General features: G+C 47.5%; 1 protein-coding gene across 2 annotated transcripts in view; it reads left to right on the top strand.

Moving 5' to 3' along the window:
- CLTCL1 (clathrin heavy chain like 1) overlaps positions 1–24,146 on the top strand; it is an 804,099-nt gene that overhangs the window by 603,982 nt on the left and 175,971 nt on the right. For both annotated transcript variants that reach the window (XM_069619951.1, XM_069619950.1), the window contains exon 26: positions 11,740–11,889. In XM_069619951.1, the coding sequence (XP_069476052.1) occupies positions 11,740–11,889 (150 nt within the window). The remainder of the gene's footprint in view (positions 1–11,739; positions 11,890–24,146) is intronic.

Below are 24,146 nucleotides of genomic sequence, written 5' to 3'. Positions count from 1 at the left end.
GATTTTTCGTCGTTTGTTCTTGGAGGATTCCAGAAGCTTTTTCAAGGCCTACCCCGCGTGGACATGGCAGAGGAGAAGGAAGATTTGACGCCTCTGTTCAGGATTTCTCCAGGATGTGGCCTGCGGAACATCTACTTGGACGATGGGCATTCCGTGTGCCTCTACTCCCTGCATTCCGACCAATCGCACGTGGAGGATGACTGTGCATTTTGCCAGGAGGTGGTCCCCCGCACCATGAAGGATCGGCGCAGGCGTCTCATGGAGTGGCTGCAGTAAGGCCCCTGCTACAGGTGTGTCCTGGCAGCATGCCTCCCCCAGCCACAAGAAGTCTGAGCAAGCTTCTAAGACCTTTGAGGGCGCCCCGGCGACGGGTGCCCAACAGAAGGCCAAGCACTGTGAGTCTGGGGGCACCGGGATTGCCGTTGCGACGGGCTCCCTGGCAGCCAGGGTGGGCACAGCGTCCCGGCACCGAGCCAACGTGCCGGTTCGGCAAAGAAGAGGAAGTCGGACCACTCGGTAAGCTTCTGGAGAAGCCCCGGTTGGGCCAGTCGGACAAGGCCAAGGGAGGGCGGGGCACTGACCCTCCCTTCCCCAAGGTGAAGTCCCCTAGCTCAGCCAAGGTCATGCAGGCCCTGATTTACCCACTAAAGCCGTCCATTGAAGGTGTGGTGGCATCCCCAGCGAAGGCCGCAGACGTGGGTTCGCAGGGTACGATCCCCCAAGACGAGAGTTCCCTGCCTGCCAGGAGGGAATCATTGTTCCAGGCCATAGAGAAGACGCCGGAAAAGGTGATGCCAGTCATCTCCCCGAAACCGTCTCCCCTGAATAGAAGGGGGGAGTGCACGGTAGTCCTGCAAGGCACGGACATCTCCTCCTCCGAGGAGCTTTCTACTCTCCAGACCACTTTGGCGAAGAAATCAGTTGAGGCCAAGGCCTACAGGAGGGATCCCGATGAGGGAGACGTCGAGAATGGCGGTGCGACTGACAAGGAGGAGCAGGCCGTGGAGGAGTTGGAGAACCCTACACCGCTGCCACCGTGGCTCCCGCCTCTGCCACCTCAGCAACCACCTCAACCCCCCGCGGACATTTCGGTGGACATTCTCCAGGCACTATGCATTTGTGTTCTGAGTTTCGGACGAGGATGCCACTTCCGCCGACGGTGGATCCTGCGGCGCTGGTAGATCCCGCTGCACCTGGGCCATCAGGGGCGCCCCCTACCAAGAAGAGGAGAGTGCACATTCCACCACCTTTTCACCCGTGGCCCCCCTCCACCGAGGGAGGATTCAGACCCGGACACGGCGACGATGGGGACTGGAACTGGCATGGATGATAACGGCGGGTTAGGCGACCTCCCGTCTCCGCTGCCCAGAGCCTCCCCACCCGACGAGATAGGCTTGTTCCATGCCGTGATATCTAGGGCCTCGGACCTGTTTCAGCTGACCCCTGAGGAAAAGGAGGGGTTCCTGTACCAGTGCCGCGAGGCAAAGAGGAAGACTGTGCTGTCAAGCCTCTGTTGGACAACATTTGCGACAAGGGGCTGTCCCTGATGAAGAATCTGTCGTCTGCCCGGCGAAGAGGGACCGGTACAAAAAGAAATACAGGGTGCTGGACTCTGCACCCAAGTGTTTAAAGTCCCAGCCTTCACTGGATTCAGTAGTCTTGGCGTTGGCGAGGAAGAAATCCTCTCCCCCGGACAGCGAGGGGAAGAAGTTGGACGCCATGGGACGAGTCATCTCTGACACCGACTAACATCAAGGCGGCCAACGCCCTCTTCATCATTGAGCGCTACGACGGGGAGCTCTGGTTTAAGATCGCTCACCTCCTGGATTGCTTTCCCGCGGACAAGAGAGCGGAAGCCTTAGAGATCCTGCAGGAGAGCGGGGTGGCATCAGACCATGCCATCACAGTGGGCACGAAAATTGCCGATAAAGGATTCCGCCAAATGGGCAACAGCGTTTGCCTTCGTCGGCGATGGTTTAAGGCCACAAACATTCACCAGGAGGTGCAGTCGAGGGTATTGGATATGCATTTCTACAGGGATAATTTGTTCGGAAAGACCGTGGACTAGTCCCTCGAAGCCATCAAGGCGGATACCGCGATGACACGTGCCTTGGGCACCCTGCAGCAGTGTCTGCCGTCTTTTCGGACCTCCGGAGGAAAGTCCCAAGGTTCCTTCAAGGGCTTCGGCGGAAGCTCATCGTCGTACCATCAACCGTCTCGCTCTTCAGCCCAGGAGGACTACAGGGGCCGCAGCAAGTCCGGAGAAGTTTGCTGCTGTCGTCAAGGTCCCCAAGGCCGTGCACCCCGGTCGGAGGCCGGCTGATGAACTTGGTCAGCGTGTGGAAGTCCATCTCCACTGACTATTTGGTGCTGGCTGCTCTGGCCCCCGGGCACACTGTGGAATTCCAACGAAAGTGTCCTCGCATACCACCCGTGGCCAGACAGGAAAACCATGTCCCTCAGCTTTTCCTGGAGGTGCGGGCCATGCTGAAAAAGGGCGCCATAGAGCGCATCCCAAAAAGGCTCTGGAGTGTACTCTGTACTTCCTCGTCAAGAAGATGGGCGGTTGGAGGCCCAACCTGGACCTCCACTGTCTGAACACATACATCAGATCCCAGAAATTTCAGATGGTCACCCTTCATCACGTGCTGGAACAGCGGGAAGAAGGGATTTCCTGTCGTCGCTGGACTTGGAGGATGCCTACTTTCACATCTCCATTCACAGGGGACACCGCAAGTTTCTGCACTTCATGGTTCAAGGGCAACACTATCAGTTAAAGGCCCTTCCCTTCGGATTGAAGTCGAAGCCAATGGTTTTCACCATGCGCCTGTGGCGGCAGAGCTGCGTCTGCGAGGGAGCCACGTTTACCCCTACCTGGATGACTGGCTCATCTGGGCGAAATCGAGGCAGACCGCCGTCACACATGGCGGAAATCGTCCAGCTGCTGACGGAGCTGGGGTTCTCAGTGAACTAAGCAAAGTCTTACTTGGTGCCATCGCAAGACGCGCTGTTTTTAGGGGCTCAACTTGACAGTGTCATGCCTAGCATCTCCGTCGGAGGAGAGGATAGCGGCCATCCTGGGCAAGGTACAGCGGCTGTTGACCCTGAAGATCACAAGGGTGAGGTCCATCAAGTCCCTTCTTGGCATGATGTCGTCATTCATCTACTTCATTCGGCTGTGCAGCCTGCGGATACGGCCACTGCAAGAGTTCCTCGATGTCGGTTGGATCCAGGTATCTGGAAGCTTAGAGGGCAAGATCTCTCTCGGCAAAGATTTCCGTCGAGCGATACGGTGGAGGAGTCTGCACACATCTGTAGGCAGGCGCAGACTTCCAGACCCCACCTCATCAGGCGACGGTCACGACGGATGCCTCCCTGGAGGGATGGTGCGCACACTGAAGTCTCCACGCAAGATGCCTGTGGCTACCAGAGGAGAAGTCATTGCACATCAACGTACTGGAGCTACGGGCAGTGTTTTGAGCCCTCAAGTCTTTCCTTCCGTCCCTCAAGGGCAAGGTGATACGAGTCTTCACGGACAACACCACCACGATGTTCTACATCCGGAAGCAGGGGGGCACCAGATCCCCAGCACTCTCAAGAGAAGCGCAGGATCTATGGCACTGGCCGTTGCCCAGGGGATGTTCCTCGTCCCGTTTCATCTGGCAGGAGTGAAGAACATCATCGCCGATTCCCGCAGCAGGGAGCTGCGCTCGTGCCACGAGTGGGAGCTTCGGCAGGATCAAGTGGATCTTCTGTTCCGACGATGGGGCAATCCCCACATCGATCTGTTTGCGACGAACACCAAGTGGTGGAGGTTCGCCAGCAGGTTTCCCCAGCAGGGGAGCATGGAGGATGCGTTCTCATTTCTCTGGGATGCCCTATTTCTCTATGCGTCACCCCCCCCCCCCCCTGTTGTCGTTGCTTCTGAGACTCATCAATCGACTCGGACGGTCCTGGTGCAGGATGAGCCTCGTCGCACCGCCGTGGCCGAGTCTGATTTGGTACCCAGACCTTCTGGACTTGTCATCGTCCCCTCCAGTCAAGCTTCCGGTGGTCGCAGATCTTCTTGCCAGAGAAGGTGTGATCCTGCATCACGACCCAGGGTCGCTGATCTTGCAGGCCTGGCTCCTGCAGCGCTAGAGTTTGGAGGATACGAGATCCCGGCAGACTGCAAGGAGATACTTACCAAGGCTAGCGCTTCATCTACACTGAAATGCTACGGACATAAGTGGAGGAGGTTCACCGTCTGGTGCCGTACACAGAAGATAGACTCTACGGATTACGGCTCCTCAGGTGTTGCCGTATTTGCGGTCGCTGGCCAAAGCAGGACTGGCGCATGCTTCCATCAAGATTCATCTGGCGGCTATCTCCCGCTACACCAGAACTCTGGGGCAGTCATCGCTGTGGTCACACCGCCTGGTCAAGGAGTTCATCAAAGGACTTTTCCGTTTGTTCCCGCCGGTGAAGACCCCGGGCCCGGCGTGGGAGCTCAGTGTGGTACTGATTAGGCTCATGGGTCCACTGTTCGAGCCTATGCATTAAGCGCCACTAAAATTCTTATCGTGCAAGACAGCGTTTCTTGTGGCCATCAACTCCGCACGACGAGTGGGGAGAGATACAGGCCCTCTCTTGTAAACCTCTGTACTTAATATTTAGCCGGTCAAGTGGCACAGCGAATAGAGCGCTCGCTTTGACATCCGTACAGAGCTTGCTGACGCAGGTTCGAATCCTGGCAGGGCAAAACTCACCCTTTAATCCTTCCAAGGTCGATAAATGAGCACCACACACCGTGGGTAATAATAAGCAGCGCTCAGATACCTGAAGGTTCGTAGCGCTATATAAATGTGAAATAATAATTATTTCATGAGACGAGGTTAGTGCTACGGACCCATCCCTCCTTCATGCCCAAGGTGCTGCCCGACTTTCATCTCAACGAGCCCTTGGTGTTACCCGTTTTCTTCCCGTCACCTTCGTCGCTGGCTGAGAGGACTTTGCACTCGCTGGATGTGACTACAGCGCTGAAGTTCTACGTGGACCGCACAAAGAGTTTTAGGAAGACGTCACCACTGTTTATGAACTTTGGCCCTGTGAATCAAGGGAAGGCCCTTTCTAAGACTTCCATTTCCAGGTGGCTCTCCGGCTGCATCACCCATTGTCACCGGTTGGCAAACTGACTGTTGCCTGGCCGTCCGAGAGCCCACTCGACCACAGCGATCGCTGCAACTATGGCGTTCCTGTCTGGTGTGCCCCTGCTGACATCTGCAGGGCTGCTACGTGGAGGTTGACTCGCACCTTCACGAGATTCGACTGCGTCGACCGGGATTCCAGGGAGGAGTCCAGAGTCGGCCAGGCTGTGCTGCGCAACCTGTTCGCTTGAAGGTGAGCCTGGTGAGACGGTAAGAGATGCTTAATATTGAGCCTTGCCACCTCCCGTGATTGTGCTTGTGTGTACTGCTATGTATTCTTTATTCATGAGCATGTGAATCCATGCCAGACCCCATGCTGGAGAAGGAACAAGTTACTTACCTGTAACTGTTCTCCATCATGGGTCTGGCATGGATTCACATGCGAACCCCCGCCTACTCCTCTGCGGCTCTTCTCTTGGTCCTACTGCCACTTTACTTGTAACCAAATCTGAAGATGGCTGCCAGAGGGGCTTAAGTAGAGGGCAGACATTGGGTGGGGACAGTATGACCCAGAGACCAGTGATTGGTTGTTAGGAGAAAGACAGTTCAGAAGTGAAACTGAAACTGATTTTTTCTTTTCCGAGGATTCCCAGCCTGACGATGGGGAATATTCATGAGCATGTGAATCCGTGCCAGATCCATGATGGAGAACAGTTACAGGTAAGTAACTTGTTCCTACTGTTAGCATTCAGAATACTCTTTAAATGTTGGTAAAAGGCAAAGTTTATTAGAACACAAGAGACCACAAATGGTCTTAAGCAGTGCAGATACTTTTGGAGTTCACTAGAAGAGTTATTCAATTCAATAGGTTAAGCCAAAGCCAATGGGCAAAAGTCTTGCATAGGATACAGCACTTCTGATTAGTAAATGGAAACGTCTTTGCACAAGTTCCTAGGAGTCTTTGATGAAAAGAATAGAAAAGATGCAGCTGATGACTTCTGTTTCTGGGCCGCTCTGCAGATCTCACTGTTCCTGGGCCTAAGTCGTGGGGACAAGAGGGAGGACGTCTGGTGACTCCTGCACTGGGACTGTTAAAACTGGCAACCGGCAAACTTTACTTTCAGTGGCTGTTTCGCGTTTTAGCTTCTTGCGGTTACAGCAGATAGCAACAATCACGGTTCCTGGATGTCAAGGAGGACTGTGCTTGCTTCTGGGGTCCTGCACTCTGCTGTGGGGTCTCAGGCTTGGTCAGTCCTGCTTCGTGGGAATCCGGAGGATCTTCCAAAAGCTTTAGGCCATCTTAAAAGTAAAACACTATCTGGTGTCCCTCTCCCTGGCTATAAGGTTTCCTGCAGCAACTCTGAGGAACTTCAACCAGCTCCGAGATGGGTGTCCAGGTGGCTTACTCTGAAGTTGATTGGTCCCACCAACTCAAAGGGAGAAGTCGTCCTTGCAGGGTCTTCTCTGTCGATGCAAACTTGGCGTTCCTGCACTGCAGCAGGGCTTCACCGGGCAAACCAACGGTCCAGGAGTTGCAGCAGGCGTCCTCTTCAAACTCTTTTTTGGTTCCTTCGTCCAGTGGTTGACTCTGCCTTCCAAACCAAGAGACTTGCCTTTTATTCAGTTCTCTCCCATTCATTCCAGCCTAGCTGTCACTCACCCAGCAGGGTGACTGTCCTTGCCGGACAGTCAGCCAGCCAAGCACCACAGAGAGCATTTGGGTCTCCTAGGAGACTAAGCACAGAGTTTCGGGCACCTCCCTCACTTCCTGCCTACCCCTGACACTCCGGAGCTGTTAGGCAGAATTGCATGCAGTAGCCTCTGGGACCACCACATGCAAATAGGACTACAGGTACAAGCAAAACCAACCTTTGGTATAAGTCTGTACTACAGTTTTTGGTAGCGAGCTGAGCAGCCAGGCTTATCTCGAGGGAATGTGAGCAGTAAACAAAGTTACACAGAGGGCTTACAATCTCAGTGGTTCAAGCAGACACAGTCAAGGTTTCTTGGTAAAACACTTATTAATTTATGACACAATCATTTAGAAAACATTCACTAGAAGGAGGCAACTTAATATCGTACACCAATACATTTCAGTAAAAAGAAAATACGTTTCTAAGTAGATTAGGCTCTCCTGAAATAGGACCAAAATGGCATTTCAGTCTTTTGAAATAGGAGGACAAAGCCACATTTAATAGAATAGATCACAAATACTTTATTATGCAGTGCAACTAGTTTCAGTTCACTAGAGGACTCGATTCAGTTCAATAGGCCTAGGCCAAAGTCAATGAACTAGTGTCTTGGATAGGAAAGAGCATTTCTTGTAGTAAACGGAAAAGTCTTTGCCAAAGTTCTCAGAATTAGTACGAAAAAGAATCATATGTTGTCACAAGCTGAATAGGCCTGCAAGTTGTGGAAAGTTTCACAAACTTACACAGCGAGAAGTAAGTTCTCTCGATCGGGTTGGCACAGTACCTTAATATGGAAAAAGGATGCAGCTGAAGACGTTGGTTCCTGGCAGTTCCTGCAGATCTCACTGTTCCTGAGCCTCAGTCGTGGGGACAAGAGGGAGGACGTTGGGGGACTCCTGCACTGCGCGGGGACAGGTCAAACAAGCTGGCAAAATGGAAGATCTTCGGTTGGAGTAGCTGTAGTCAAGCACACAAGCTAGTGGTGTCCCACCCCCCCCCCCCGTTAATCCTAACCAGCTCTGAGAATGGTATCCAGGTGGCTTACAAGTTGATTGGTCCCACCAACTCAAAGGAAGAAATCGTCCTTGAAGGGGCTTCTCTGTCGAGAGGAACTTGGCAATTCGGACCTGCAGCAGGGCTTCGCCGGGCATACCAACGGTCCAGGAGTTGCAGCAGCCGTCCTCTTCCAGCTCGTCTTCAGTTCTTTCGTTCCAGTGGTCGACTCTGCTTTCCAGTCCAAGAGACTTACCTTTTAAACAGTTTTCTCCCTTTCATTCCAGCCTAGCTGCCACTCATCCAGCAGGGTGGCTCTCCTTGCCGGACAGTCAGCCAGCCAATCACACCAGAGTGCATTTGGGTCTCCTAGGAGGCCAAGCACAGGGAGTTTTGGGCACCTCCCTCACTGCCTGCCCACCCCAGCCACTCGGGCGCCAGAGGCGGTGTTCAGCCCTGAAGTCTGCCAAAGGCATAGAAACAAAGGGACCAAACCTAGTTTGACGCGCAGAGACAAACACTAGAAGGACCTTTCCAAAAAGAAATGGCGAAAAAAGAAGACTGAGACCTGTTTAAACAAAGGGTCTTAAGGCGCCATCTTAAATAACAAGGCGCCCGTGATTTTTAGCTACTGGTGTTCGCGGTTGGGAAAAATCATGGTAGTTTGTTGTAAAACCACTGCCACCAGCCATCTCGATAGAAAAGGGTAGCATTTGACTGCTACATGAGTTTCTAGACCCAGGGGGATACTAGGTAACCCCTCCAGCACTCTATAGGAAGATAGTGTGTGCTGGTTCTAGGAATTTGAAAAGACTAGTAAAGTCGATTTAACTTTACATTCTCTGGGAAACAGTAGTTGATCCCAGAGAAGGTATTTAAACCTTTTGGAAGTCTAAAATACATCTGTGTCACTGCCTGCACTGAGGGTGCTGTGTAACATGCATGAAAAGATGATGCCTATGTTATCTAAAACTCCATAATCAAAGAACACAAAAGTCAAACACACATCAAAATACATGAGTGGAGACAAAAGGCTGACACACTTTCCAGGTAAAAAAATCAAGTCCTCATATATGAGAATACTTCCTAACAGGAGCCAGAGGGGGGTTTCACTCCTGAAGCCCGCCAAAGGCGAATGAACAGAGAGACCATACCTGGTTTGGCGCGCAGAGAAAAACTCTAGGACATTTCCACAAAGACCTGGTGAAAAAAGACGACCGGGGACCATTTTGTCAATGATAGCTCTGCGCCATTTTGAAAAAGACTCCCCCCGCGGTTAATGTTACCTGGTCCGGTAACAGTTGCGGAAAATGCAAACCTTGGTAGTTCAAAACGAAACCACTGCCACCAGCCATTTCACCATTTCAGGACATCTGTCTCACAGCCACCTGGAAGTCGGTGCACACATTAACCAGATTCTACCGCAGGGATTCCTCAGAGGAGTCTAGAGTTGGCCCGGAAGTTCTACGAAACCTGTTCGCATAAGGTTGGTAAGTCTCCTGTGGTAGGTGATATGGGAGCTCCTCCACCTTTGTGTATTGTTTGTTTTACTGCTTTGTAATCCATTTACAGCATGTAAATCTATGAAAGATCGAATGCTGGAGAAGGAATAAGTTACTTACCTGTAACTCCTGCTCTCTCCAGCATTGGTATCTTTCATAGATTTACATGCGACCCTCCCTCATGGCTCGTCATTTGTCTCTTACTGCCACTTTACGTGCGCTTCCCAAATGTGAAGATTCCCGACAGAGGTGGAGTTAAAGGCGTGTACCCTATTGGCTGTTGGCAGTATGACCCAAAACGACAACGATGGAGCACTAATGTGACTAAAGTTGCAGTTTAAATTAAACTGCTCTATTTTATTGAGGATTCCCAGCGTGCAGTGAATATTCACAGCATGTGAATCTATGAAACATACCAATGCTGGAGAACAGGAGTTACAGGTAAGTAACTTATTCCATACTGCATTTCCTTTGCACAACAAATCAGACAGATATAGTTAGAGTAATTGATTGATCTCTTCTATGGTATGGCGCTTAGCGTTGGCTGCTCTGCCACCCTTTCCACTAAGAATTGAGCAGACTTAAGGGCTACCCTGTTGCTCAGTTGAGTGGACTCCACTCATCCCGTGTACCCAGGAGCAGATGGGTAACCTCCCAACGAGATACAAGAATAAGGTGGGAATAAAGTGGGGATAAGGGGGTCGGAGGGTAACCACGAAAGGTGTTCAGGCAAATACCAGGTGAAGGGCATTGAGGAATGTTTAGGAGAAGGGAGTAAATGAGGAGTGCCTTTGTTTTATTAGACGTATTAAGTAATGACAACGTAGTACAATACTAGGCCAGCAACAAGCAGACAAAGTACAGCTGGTACATTGTTGGCTGGCAGGTTTATTGCAATACAATGCGAGTTCCTCGATTAGGATAGAAGCAATCATGATTTGGCCAAGCAGAGGAGGGCAAGGCTGTTGAACATGCAAAGCAGTGTATACCTTTCCTTAACTGTCCTTAATGTGTCCATTTGAAGGCCTAAGGATGCATTGTAAATGCTGAGGAGATTGATATTTTTCCATGATAATCAGTCTCTTGGTTCCAGCAAAATGGCATGCAATATTGTTTTCATACACTTCATTTATGCCCTGTGCACGTTGAGCAAGTTGCTGGCAGGTGGAAGCCATTACTATGCGATGAGTTCAGTTCCGGAATCTCAAACTCATTGCCCATCTAATGTAAAGTGTTTGGGGGGGGGGGGGGGAATTAAGCACTCCTCTTTGTGTACAGTATGCCCCAGCTTTCTTGCAGCGTATACTAACCTCGGTGTAGTATTCATATAAAAAAGGTTTCAAGAATGCACACCAACAAACCTTTGAGTGGTTCCCATCTTCATGAATGATTTCTAGTCAGTCTGGTTTATTTTACGGTCCACTTATCTATTTTCAGACGTTTATGTTACACCATATTCACAGGGTGTCTGGTCTAGTGCTCTAAAAGTATGTGTTCTATGAGTGTACATTATGTTTAAGGCTTCCAGCTTTCCGTTTTTACTGATTTTTACACATAGACGGAAATCAATCTTTCTGTCTATTTATAAAAATGGAAATAAACGGAAAGACAGGTCTTTCTGTCTAGTTTTCTATGTCGTCACTCATACATAGCAGGCCAATCACATTGCAGATTGGCACCACAGAGAGTGTAGAAGTTGTAGAAAAATAGCATTAAAGTTTTCAATTTTTCTTTTCTTTTAAATTGTATTTGGTTCATCAACAAACCTTTACAAAAGTTGTTACAAAACATTGCGTTACAAAAGAAAAACCCAAATTTGGGAATTACTGGACACATTCATGTGACAACAGAAATAAAGTTCTTCAAATTGCTGACTGCATATATTTTAAGGCAGCAGCAGTCACAGCAGCAACTGTTTGTTATGGGAAAAAGTGAGCTAGCATTTCTTTCCTACATGGCTGCATGGGTGCTTTAATAAATTCATTTTTTATCAGAATAAATGCATAAAAATACTGGTTGCAAATTATCTTTTTAAAATTAAAAATCAAATTAAATTTATCAAATTAAAATAAATGTGAATAAATACAACCGAAAATGGCAGAAAAACAAATATCATAAAAGCAGAAGCCTTAATTGTGCTCCATGTCTGTGCTATGAGCCAAGATCCCTGTGCTCTGAGTGTAGACTAGGCCTCTGTGTTCTTACAATACACCCCTTTTCTTTGTATTCATTAAACCTCCAAGTGTTGTATCTATGCACTCAACCTCTATTTGTCATTTTCATCCCCATTTTGTTATTGAGTCCTTCAGAGAGTATACTCCTTTTGTGTTGCATAAGTGTAGATTAAACTTCCATACAGTCTTGTGAATGTACACCAAACCTGTAAGGATATGTGAAGTAGTTGACCATATGTTTTTCTCCTCCCAGGTGCTCAGAGCGGCCGAACAGGCCCACCTCTGGGGCGAGTTAGTCTTCCTGTATGACAAGTATGAAGAGTATGACAATGCAATAATTACAATGATGAATCATCCCTCTGATGCCTGGAAGGAAGGGCAGTTCAAGGACATAATCACCAAGGTAAGGGAGGACTGGACCACCGTTTTTAAGAACTACATTTCAAGTTCACATTGGTAAACTGTAATCCATGTGTAGAGTCAGCTGAAAGACATTAGGGGAGGCCTGAGGTCCAGAAGAGCATGCTAGAAGTAAAAGGTTAATTGAAACAAAGCTCTGTGTGGGGCTGATGGGAGCATTCCGTTTTCAAGCAGACACTACAAGGTATACAACCAGAAGTGGATAGCGGAATTCTCTGATAAATGAGAAACTGACGTGACAAGAACAATGTCCTAGAGTCCAGTCTGACAGGAATAATTTATCTGAGCCACTTTTCAGGATGTTTTCCAATAGCACTAGTTTTACACAGAAGACTCATGATTCTAGGATCCTGTGATGTAAGCAGAACTGGAAACCTCGTAGAGAAATCTACCTCTACCTCTACCTCTGCCCCAACCCAAATCACTGGGATATCTCAGGTTGTTGACAGTTTTTCTGAAGTCCAACTAAGGGCTTAGTAAAACCATACAACTGAGAAAGTAATAAACTCCACTAAGTATAAGCCTGTACCACCTGAGTATATGGTAGCTGTTAGGCAAGATTGTATGCATTACCCTTTGGTTGCACTAAAACAACCCTGACCGCCTGGCAATAGGAACCCAACCTTTGGTATAGGTCTGTACTACACAGGTTGGTAGCGTGATTGAACAGCCAGGCTTATCTCAAGAGGGGTCAATGTGAGCTGTAGGGTAGTTGCACAGATTCCCAGTGACAAGTATTCAAATAAACTTACACACACGTTTTCTTGATTAAACAATTTATTTAACAGTCTGAGTAAGCCTTCTTCAGAAAGGGCAATATAATAGTAATACACAAATACACCTGAAAATACTGATTTAGCTGTATTATGAGTGTTAAGTACCCTTTTGGGATGGCACACAGACACTTCCTACACCCTCTGGTGACTTTAGTAACTAGGACTCTGTGGACATTAATATACTACTGTTGGCATATAGAATCAGACTTAAGAGTAGGTCAAAGCAAAAGATTATTTAGAACAAAACAAAGAGATCTCACAAATAGTCTGAAGCAGGTAATTACTTTTGAAAACCCCCAAAGCAAAGTTTAACCCCTTCCTGGGAGGAAGACTAAACACAATGTCAGAGGGAAGAAGTCATTCAGGGAGCCAGGCTAGGCCAAAGTCCATTTGGCAAAATTCTAGGTGAGCTGAAGCACTTCTCAGAGGTAGGTAAAAGTCTTGCACAATGTTTTAGAAGTATTTGTAGAAAAGAAGAAATCAAAGTAGGGCAACAAGTTGTTTAGGCTGTGAAGTAAAGAAGCTGTTAGCAACTCTACAGAGGAACCACAAGTTTCAACTGAGCACAAGTGCAGTTAAACAACAAGAGGTATGTTTTCTTAGACTGTATAGTACGAAGAAAAGGGCTTTTCTGTTCCTGTGCAACTCTGCAGATCCTGTGTTCCTGGGCCTCAGTCGTTGGGACAAGAGGGGATCTGAAGGACTCCTGCACTGCAACGGGACGATCGACGACAGAAAAGGACCAACTTTATTCAGTGGCACTGCGCGGTTTCAGCTCCTTGCGTCTAAGCAAATAGCAACACCGCAGACTCTTGGCTGTCGAGATGGGCTTTCCTTGCGTCTGGGGTGCAGCACTCTGATGAGGTGGCTCAGGCTCGGTCCGTCCTGCTTCCTGGGAGTCCAGAGGATCTTCCTGGAGCTCTTGGCCAACTTAAAAGCAACTCACATGAACTGGTGTTCCTCTCCCTGGCTATTCGGTTTCAGCAGCAACTGCAGTGGAATTTCAACCAGCTCCGAGAAGATGTCCAGGTGGCTTACTTTGGAATTGATTGGTCCCACCAACTAAAGGGGTCGAGGCGAATTCGCAGCTTCAGCACAGCAGCAGGGCTTCACTGGGCAAACCAATGGTCCAGGAGTTGCAGCAGGCATCTCTTCCAAGTTCTTCGGATTCCTTCGTCCAGTGGAGACTAAGCACAGGGCGTTTTGGGCACCCTGCCCCTGTCAGACACGCTGGAGCCAGAGGCAGGCTTCACTCGTGAATCCCATCAAAGGCAAAATGAACAAAGGGACCAAACCGGGTTTGCCGTGCAGAGTAAGCTCCGTGGTGGCCGGCCAGGTTTTGGTTCTCAGAACTTCAACACCTGTTGGTGTATCCGCCGATCAGGTTACCAGTAACTCCCGATCTTCACCAAGAGGAACAGCAGATGTGGCACCCCTCCCCACAATCGCTCAGCTTGGCGGCATGGTGCCTGAGTTCAAGTCTTTAGAGCATCTGGATTTGTCTACGGATAACATGCGCATATCCAGGCAGCCAGGAAACCCTCGAACAGTCTATGCAGATTTGGGAGTGGGCCATGCTTCATGGTGTCTGGCTGCTTGCAGTGCACATCCCGGGCCAGCTGAATGTCACAGAGGATGCCCTCAGCCGGCGGACAGTGGTCAGCTACGAGTGGGAGTTGAAGGCGGAGGTCCTCTCATGGATTTGCTTGCATTAGGGCACACCGGAGGTGGACCTCTTCGCTACTGCGGTGAACAAGAAGCTTCCTCATTCTGGGGGTTGCTCTCGAGATTCCATGGCACAACATGAGAGCTTACGCCTTCCCGCCTCTGCCTCTAGTTCACCGTGCAATTTGGAAGTTGAAGAACTCGGTGAACTGTTCCCTTCTACTCATAGCTCCGTGGTGGCCGGCATTTGGATTTGCCTACAGATAACATGCGCATTATCCAGGCAGCCAGGAAACCCTCAAACAGATCTCAGTACAAGAGTAAATGGCTCAGGTTCTGTCATTGGTGTTTGGAGAAGAAGTTGGATCCAAGGGTGGCCACGATTGACACGGTGCTGTCCTTCGTGTCCTCCTTAGCAGAGTCAGGGGTTCCTGTTCTGTCATGCAGGACTTACCTTTCAGCGGTTTCCGCTTATCTTTCTACAGACCAGTGCTCTTATTCTCTGAGTAACCCAGTGGTTAAGAGGCATTTTGCAGGGTTGACACGCCTCTACCTCCGGTTCGTAGTCCGCACCCGCCGTGGGACCTAAATGTAGTCCTGACGGCAATGTGCCATAAACCCTTTGAACCAATGGCTACGGTGGACCTCAAGTACTTGTCTTGGAAAGTGTCCTTTTTGGTCGCCGTTACGTCAGCAAGGAGAGTGAGTGAGCTCCAGGCATTGTCGGTGGAGCATCCTTTCTTGGTCTTTCTCAAGGACAGGGTAGTCCTTCGGACAAACCTGGCCTTTCTACTGAAGATGACCGAATTCCATCTGAATCAGTCGATCTTCCTACCAGTCTTTTTTCCGAACCCTGCCTCTGAGGCTGAGAGGGTTCTACACTGTCTTGATGTCCGAAGAGCTCTTAAGTTCTACCTGGACAGGACTTCCGAGCCTAGGAGTTCTTCTCTTTTTGTGTCCTTCGGTAACCCTCAGGGCAGGCAGGCATCTAAGGCAACTATTTCTAGGTGGATCGCCGCCTGCATCACGGAGTCTTTCACCGTCCAAGGGCTGAAACCTCCTAAGGGTATTCATGCACACCTGGTGCGGTGTAAGGCAGCCGTGGTTGCTTTTCATAAATGTCCCCTGGGAGTCCATTGCTAGGGCAGCTACTTGGGCCTCCCCATCTGCTTTCTGATGGGCGATGCGTGGGGCGGAGCCAAGGTGGCCGCGTGCCGGGCCCCTTGCAAGAAAGAGGAAGGACACATTTTTGGAAAAATGTGGATGCTTTTTACAAAGTGCTCCGGTCCCGTCCCACAGGACGGAGAGATGTTGCATAAGTATGGAGGAAAGGGGATTATAGACTAGGAGTAAGGTGGTCACAATGGTGAGTAACCTGGTAATTTCTTGTTTTGAGTCTCTATAGTCATTTTCAATGCTGCTTCCAACATCTTGACTGTTGCTGTTGACCATCTTGTTTTTTCTCCTGCAATCAAGCGGCACCACCACGTCTCCTCGTCTCTAAGTGGGGAGTCTCCAAATAAAGGTAGTAAAAAGGCTTCACGTAGGAAAGCTGTTTTTGAACAGTTCAACAACAGATGTCTTATGGATTCCACCATTAAGTAGTTGGCGCATAGTCTGCAGGTGTTCGAGGTTGCCAGAGAACGAATGGTCTGAATTTCTTGAGTTAGGATCAAGTTGAGTCAGATTCTCAGAGTTTTAGAATGTTCTTATTTGGAATTTTTATACAGCAATTCAGAGGTAGTTTCAATGTATTCGTTGTTGGAGGCAAGTGCACCAATAGCCTGTTTGCAGCTGCAGTTTCACATGTTTTGATAGTCTTTGAGGCCAATTTTTATTTTTACCCTTTCAGGATTTTGAAGTAAGTCCTCTTGGGAACATGCCAGATCTTTAAGCTTCATCCTCAGGTTCTGTTCCCAGACGTTCAGTGCTTTACATCGGCCTAGCTGAAGTTCCACATGGATTATCTTATATATGGGAAAGCTCTCTGGCATTATGATTTTTCTGAGCAATTGCATTTGACTTTGCTCAACTGATGCAGCTAACGATCGGAGACCTAGTTCGCGTCTAATGGCTGCTGTGGAAGTTGATTTGGGAAGCCCTAAAACGCATTTCCAGAGTTAATGCTCGACCTTAGGCCACATTGTTTCCTGAATATTTAAGGCTGCATCCATTCTATAGGTCACAGAGGGGACCACTTTCGATTTGTTGAAATGAATAGCTGGTATATATTTCTTGTCGACTAGTCTTGTTTGAGTAGTCAGTATTTTAATTTTATTCCACAATGCCGATTGCGTCGCCTTCTCGGACTTTGTTGAATCCACCATTATTCACAAATACTTGATGTCAGGGACTACCTCGATCTTTGTTATTGATGGACCAGTGGCATTTACCCCTAGATTTGGGACGATTTTTTTCCATGATCAAGATTTTTGTTTTCGCTATGTTGATCTCAAGATCATTGTCACCTGTGTACTTGGCCAGGTTTGAGAGTTGGCACAGGAGGCCAATTTGCGTTTGATCCATAAGGATCAGATCATCAGCGTGAAGGATTCTTGATATTAGTTTACCAGCTTTCGGTGGGAATTATCTAACCGATAGTTCAGTATTTTGGAAGTCGCCCAAAAATGCAATAAAAAGGGCCGGGGCGAGTGGACAGCCTTGTTTCACTCCACGTTCTGATTTAATCTGGTCTGACAAGCTACCTTGCTGGTTAAGTCGGACTCAAATTTTGGTATCAGTATGGAGTGCAATCACTGGCCCCAGAATTTCCATAGGGCATTTCCAGTTGGTTAGGTTGGTGCATAGTTTGTCTGATTTTGTCGAATGCTTGTGACAAATCTATGAACACAAGGAATATTCTCGGCGCGCCTTTCTTGATATCTTTTATAATGTTCAGAATTATATTTACACTGGTACTGGCGTTTTTCAAAAAACCTGTTTGCAGAGGATCTGAACATGGAGACGTTCTTGCCCATTTTTGGAATCTAGCTAAAAGAAGAGTTACGAAGATTTTACCCATGATGTCAAGCAAGGCTATTGGGCGGTAATTGGCCAGGTTATCTCTTTCATTTTTTATAAATTGGAACTACCACTGCTTCAGTCCATGTTTTTGGGATTTGTTTTGTAATTTGGCATTGCTCCAAGATTTTACTTATAAGAAGGGACCATTCCACCGGATACTGTTTCAAGTCTATATTCGTTAGCCCATCTGGGCCAGGTGCTCTGGATGATTTAAATTTTGAAATTGTCAGTAAAATGTGCTCAGGATCTGTTAAGTCCACCCAGGCTGCTTCTTCGGGGGGTATGGGATTGTTTGTTGGGAGTGGCAGGGGAGCAAATTGTTTAGAAAAGAAACTTGTCCACGTTGTTTCGGGAACAAAGTTTAACAGATGATTATCCGTTTGCAGTTCTTTTTTCTTTATCAAAGCCCAAAAATCTCTGGTGCTCTTTGTAGTTAGAACTTTAAGCATTTGTTCCGCGTCGTTTTGATACATTGTTGCTTTGTATTGCTTGATCCATGATTTGTATATTCTTGTTGCCTCCTTCAGAATAGTTTTTTGTTTTTTGTAATCGTAGAGTCTGCAAGTTCGCCTAAGTTTTCTCAACTTGCTGCTTTTTTGTACTAGCATTTTATCGTATTCATGGGATCCATTGTTCTTTGTACTGTTTGACTTCCCATGTTTTGTTCTGCATGTTAGGAGAGGCAGTCAGACCAAATTACTTGAAGTGTCAGTATTATTCCAGGTATCTGAGTTGTATTTGTTTGTCTTTTATGTTAGCCGCAGTTTTTCTAAGGCGGGTTTGATTTGCTGAAGGCTCTGTTTGCTTTGTAAAGTTCTTTGAGTACGTAGTGTTTCCCATGACATGGCTAACAAATTATGATCACTTTATTTTGTTCTGTGAACTTCGTAGAAGTCGATATATGGTAATAGAGCGTGCGAGACGAAGATGTAGTCTACGGTGGCTGTTGAGTCTGCTTGTTCCCATGTTGGAATGGATGGCTGATGTCCTCGAAGTGTTGCGGCGTTGTGAACATTTCTAGCATCCATAAGGTTAGTCCAGAGAATGCCTCTTTCAACAGGCGCTGTGGTTATGGTGTTACTGGTAGCGCTTTCACATTTGGTTATATATATTAATGTGGTTGGTTCCTAGTTCAGTTATAAATTTGTCAATTGTTTCACTCACTGTATCACAAAAACAAAGTTGTTCTCTCTTTGGGGGTTCCAATATAGATTTATGATTGCTAATTTTGTTTCCATCATACCCTTGAGGCCCCTTTTTGGGTGACACCACGACGTTAAGAGTGCTAGGATACCGTAGGCTTCAACCACCTTCATTTTAATGGAAATTCCTGATCTGGCACAGACTGCAGTTAACAGACCTGAGGATGGCCTGCCTAAGATGCCTTTCACCGCAGGTGATGTGTTTCGTAGCCGTCCAGGACTGGCTTTTCCAGCAGCCACGTCTCTTGGAGACAGATTATGTCGAATAAACCTAAGTCTTGTGCCTCAGGATTAGTTAAATGTTCATGTTCCCTCGTATTCCATGAGCACATTGTTATTAATTTCGATGTGTCCTGGTCGACAAGTTGGGTTGGATGGTCTGTTGGCTGTGACTGTTTTCTTTCGTTGCTAGTTTTTGTGGTTTGGGTTCAAGACTTTTTTCAGCCACCTCCATGACTCTGCCGACTATCGTTTTTTAATTTGCCCTAGCTCTGATCTTTCCTTTGCCGGTATATCATGTGTATAGTTTGTCTGATCTTAGTCTTCTTCTGTTAGAATTTTCTTCATTGTCATTCCTTGAGTAATTTGCTCTATCATTACGTGACCTATCTAGAGGTTGGGGTCTCCTTCGTCGTTGTCCACCTGCGTCCTGATAGCTATACCATCTTTTATTTTTATAGAGGTCTTCTGTTCTAGACCAGAAGTGGTAGTGTGATCCTTCCGTCTGTTTTGACAGAGGCATTTTGTTAGGCAGTGCTGGAGAGGGTAATATTTCAGACAGACCGAAACCCAGTTGCTCAAGATCCAAGTAGACTTCTTCTTTTAGTTCATGTAGCGCCGAAGATTTTATGTGAAGATACGCTTTTCTTTTTTTTCCCTATGGTAAGGTTCAATCAAGATGAAGTCTGCAGTGTTCAATGTTTGCAACTTCGGTACGTTGGTTAATATTTTTAAGACTGATTTTCTGTTTAATACCAAGTCATTTTTCCCCGATGTCAGTTGCTTTATCTTGAAAATGCGAGTTAGGCTTGGCTGGAGTTTGGGTGGGGAGGCAGAACCATGTCGTTTTTGTTTATCTGGGTGGGTGAGTAACTGTTTAGCCTTCTTAAACAGTCACCAATCTCCTGTGACTCGAGCTTATCAGTTTTCTTAGATAGTGAATTTGAGATTGGTTTTTCACTCTGCGCACCCGTAGAGATGTCCTGCAGTATTTTTCGATTGGGGTTTTCCGGATGACATGGCATTTGCCGTGGGCTTTTTTTTTTCCTTTAAACGGACTGGATGGAGGCTCTGTGTTTGGGATTGGATCCAAAATCTGTAATAAGGTATAGGAAACGTCAGTGTCTTCGTCTTGATCCAAGTGAACGGTTAATGAGGAATTGGCCATGTGGTAGATGGCGGCGAATCATCTAACTTGATTATCTCTTGATCCGTCTGTTGTATTTCTTTGGGGATTTTTTTTGGCTCACTTCTTTGATTTCAGACATTTTTATTTGGATTTTCACCAAAGGTTTTGCTGGTTTAAATATTGCTGGCATTTTTGAGGATTGTTTTTTATGAGTGGCCTGATTGGGGGTTTTTGGTTCAACCCGAAGGACTTGTCCTGGCACTACTGCCACTGATGTTTGAGTCACCTCTAGACCTGTTAGAGGGAGAAGGATGTTTTTTCTCGCGGAGTCAGTTTGGGCGATGTCCATTCTCTCAACCTTTGTTTGCGTTTCTTTTGATACTTTTATTTGGTGTATTGGAGAGACATTTAGTGAGTTTCTTAATTTAATTTGCTCTTCAAGTCGGGCGACTCTTATGTCCCAGTGTCGTTCCCGGTCAGCAGTTTTTGTTCCAAGGCCGTTATAAAGCCCTCGAGAAAAATGTGTTTAGAATTTGTCATGGCTGCTAGTCTAAGTGAGTCCTTCATTGTATCGTTTATTGATTCATATAACTTGACAAAAGGTGCCAGACCCACTGTTATCGCTGACATGAGTGTTAGGTCAGGTTTTTTCCCTGGCAAGTCTTTATGGGTGTTAGGCAGAAACCTGTGTAGTTCCCTTAGGGACCACTGCAAAATATTTAAGACTACAGGTGTTTGGCAGTAAACCCACTTGGTAGCAGTCTATACCACACAGATTCACTTGGTAGCTGTGGCTGAGCAGTCAGACATCCCTCAAGAAGAGTTAGGCAGTATGCAGAGAATACACAATAGGTACAGAGACACAGTAGTACAAACAAACACTGACCAGAGCTTTGGTGTAAAAGTATATAATTATTTATTTAAAAACACACTTGGAATTTACACTAGCAAAAACGAGGTGAGTAAATTCGGCACACAGTCACTATCATATATACACAACCCTATTCACTTATTAGACAAGTCTTAGTGAGAAACACCACTTATTTTCAGACAGAGGTGAGGGCGTAACATAAGATGACACTCTAATAAGTTGTAAAGAAAGGGAGGGAAAAGGCAGAGTTAAGGGAGCACACAAGTTCCAATACTTTTAAAAGAACCACAGTAAGGCAGGATAGGCAGAGTTCTACTGGAGAGCAAGGAAGTCAATTGCAAGGCCCACTCTTGGAGAGAGCAAGCAGAAGGGGTCCAGGTTCACACAGTGGGGTTATGCCCAAAGAGTCTTGTAGATAGTTTGTGCAAAAAGGATGAAAGTAAAGTCAGGAAAAGTTAGCTAGGTTGTCCCAGACTAGCCCAGGTTAGAAAGTCGAGGCTTTACTGTCACCCCGAACGATCTGTCGCAAGGGAAGCCAGGTGGGACACAGTACCTTAAGTGGGAAGGAAGCTCCAGCGGGGGCAGTTGTTCCTGGCAGCAGGTGCAAGTCGGTGTTTCGTCCAGAGGAAGAAGAGGTCTCGCCGTGGAGGAAAGATGAAGGTCGTTGCACTGCCAGGGAAGAAACCAGCCGTGGAGTTCTTCGGTTAAAAGGTACTACCCTTCTCTTCGCGGTAGTGGCAAACCGTGGTATTCTGGTTGCCGGGGTGCTTGGCACGGGCAAGGCGGCCACGAGATGCTCCAGGAAGGTGAAGAGAAGGCAAAACTGGTTATCCCCACCAGTCAAAGGAAGAAGACTCTCCGGACTGGAGATCTCCTCTGTCGTCGGGAAAAGTGGTGAGACGGTTCAGCAGGGCTCCACCAGTGGTGTCGTCATTGCAGGTCGGCTCAGCTTCTCCCTCCTCGGATTCTTAGGTCCTGTGGCGACTTCTGAAGTTCCAGTCCCCAAAGCCCTGCTTTTCTGCAGCACACCCCCATTCACTCAGCCTAGCTGTCAATCAAACATGCTAAGTGGTGAGCCGGCCGGCTCACCACTTGGGCCAATCACACAAGAGTGCGACTTGAGTTACCAAGGTAACTCAGTCCAGGGTGCCTAAACCCCCTCCCACACCCCCCTGTGGTACCCAGACAGAGTGGCACCACTTTTGGAGGCTTCTGTGGAGAAGCCCGCCGAAAAAAGTTGAACAAAGGGCTCAACTTGGGTTGGAGTCACAGAAGAGAACACAAACGCCATTTTAGAATCGAGTTCTGGCAAAAAATACCAACCTGTGAATTAATATTAAATAAATAAACCGGCGGTATGTTCGAGGCTATAAGAATTAAATAATTAAAGTTGGTAGCCTCGAACAATGGGAAAATCCCATAGAGATATATTTGCGGTCAAATATAAAAAGTAGTATCCACTGCCACCAGCCAAAACTCGATCAGGGGGGACGGAGACGTGCCCCCTCGAACAACAGACCCCGGGGCAATCAAATTGCCCCTACCAGTACATCCACAATATGATGGTTTGTACTGGTTTCTGTTCATAATTCGGGACTAGCAAAGCCAATGGTGACTTTACATGCCCTGGGAGACAGTAGTCAGTCCCAGGGTATGGAGTCTGTTGGGGGGTCGCTACGACACCCCTGGGTTACGGCACGGAGGGTGCTGTGTAACCCACATCAAAAAAACACATGAGACCCTATGGAGTAAAAGACCCCATAGCCCATAAAACACATGGAAAGTTAAAGGAACATCTCAAATCATGTCTAAGAGTGGGAGCAAAAGAATCTCACTCTTAGCAGGAGAGAAAATAATAAGCCCCACAAATCCAGCAAAGCTGCTGGGGGACTCACTAGGTTTGGGAAATTAGCCTTACAGAGAATTCTCCCTAACAGGTGTTTGCATAGATCTCGCTTGATCTTCTATTTTTCGATGGTGTGGGCTCTTTTTGGAGGTCGCTGTATTTTGGAGAGTAGCCCATAGACATGTCAATGACCTTTGTTTTTTTTTTCCCACTGGTACCAATGGTGGATAGACTGGTAGTGATAGTCGTTTTCTCCTTTGTTCAGTTTCGTCAAGTTGCACATTAGTTGGTGTTTCTGTTAAGTCTTTTTCCAACCTATTTTTTGTGTGGGATTGTGGGAGCTCTCATCAATAATTTGTTGCGAGGCCGTCACGACTGCCTCTTTACTTTTTTGCGCACTCGATTCAATTGTTAAATCAAACCTATCTCCATTTATGATGTTTTGAAGATGTAAGTTCGGAGGAGTCTCTATTAGGATTTCCTTCCGTGGCTCAGAATGTCCTGGGAAAAGACGAGTTGGAGTTACTGGATTTCCCCGAGGTTGATAATCTAAGCTAGGGTCTTCCAGTATGTTGAGTTATAGTTGTACTGAACCCTCTTATTGTGGGTTATGGAAGTTTGTTCCCGCCATTTTCCTTTGCTTTGGTGCTGACAATTTCCTGGACTGCGTCCAGAATGCCAGCGTCTGAGAGTTCAGAGTCGGTTTCCTGTTTTCTTTCATTTGTTTGGTAAAGAAGTCTTTCAGAGCATGAGACATTACGGGGTTAGGGAAGGTCGTTGTCCCTAAATCTGTCTTTTTTTGTTATTGCACAATATTTTCTTTGCCTGGCTCCAATGTTCGATGTCTCTCTTGGTTTTCTTTTGCAAAGAGATTTCATTTTGAAAATTGCAATTGCTTTTTCTCTTTTGTGCGCGTATGGCTCGTTACATGGTGCATTTAACAGGTGAGGTAATGTTACCATTTCTCTGAAGTTGACTGTTTGCTCACCCTCTTTGGCATCTATAGAGAGACGTGTAAGGAGTTCAATTATGTTATTTTCTGAGGGCTCTGCATGAGGACTTTAGCTTCCACCTCTGTTTCTTCTTCAGACGTGTCCAAGGGTGGCACATTTGGGTTTTTATGAACATCCACAAGCGTTGTAATTGGTAAGGTATTCTGCGTTCTAATTTTGCTTGAGGATCGTGTAAAGGTCATTGAAGCGGAGTCTGTCCATTATGATGTCTACAGTTTGATCCTCAGTTACGCTTTGAGCGTCGTAAGTGCCAGACTCTACAAGCTTTTGACGTGATGGTTTCAAAGCGACTGGCAAGCTGGGGTCAGAGCGGCAGTGTCCTTCGACGCAGTCAGTCGTGGCCCCACTCGCCGCGGCGGAGGCTTGCCGGTCGGCAGGGATCGTCTCTGCTTGATTTTCTGGCACTGAGAAAATGTCCATAGTCGTTGCCTGCTGCCCTACCCCCATTTTTCCCATTTGGCCAGAAGGTAAGAACGAGGGACGGGGTGGCGCTGC

Source organism: Ambystoma mexicanum, chromosome 10 (assembly GCF_040938575.1).
Source record: "Ambystoma mexicanum isolate Mex_15411 chromosome 10, UKY_AmexF1_1, whole genome shotgun sequence".
Classification (NCBI taxonomy): domain Eukaryota; kingdom Metazoa; phylum Chordata; class Amphibia; order Caudata; family Ambystomatidae; genus Ambystoma; species Ambystoma mexicanum.
Note: the sequence above shows the minus strand (reverse complement) of the source record. Positions and strands in the feature narration are given on the sequence as shown.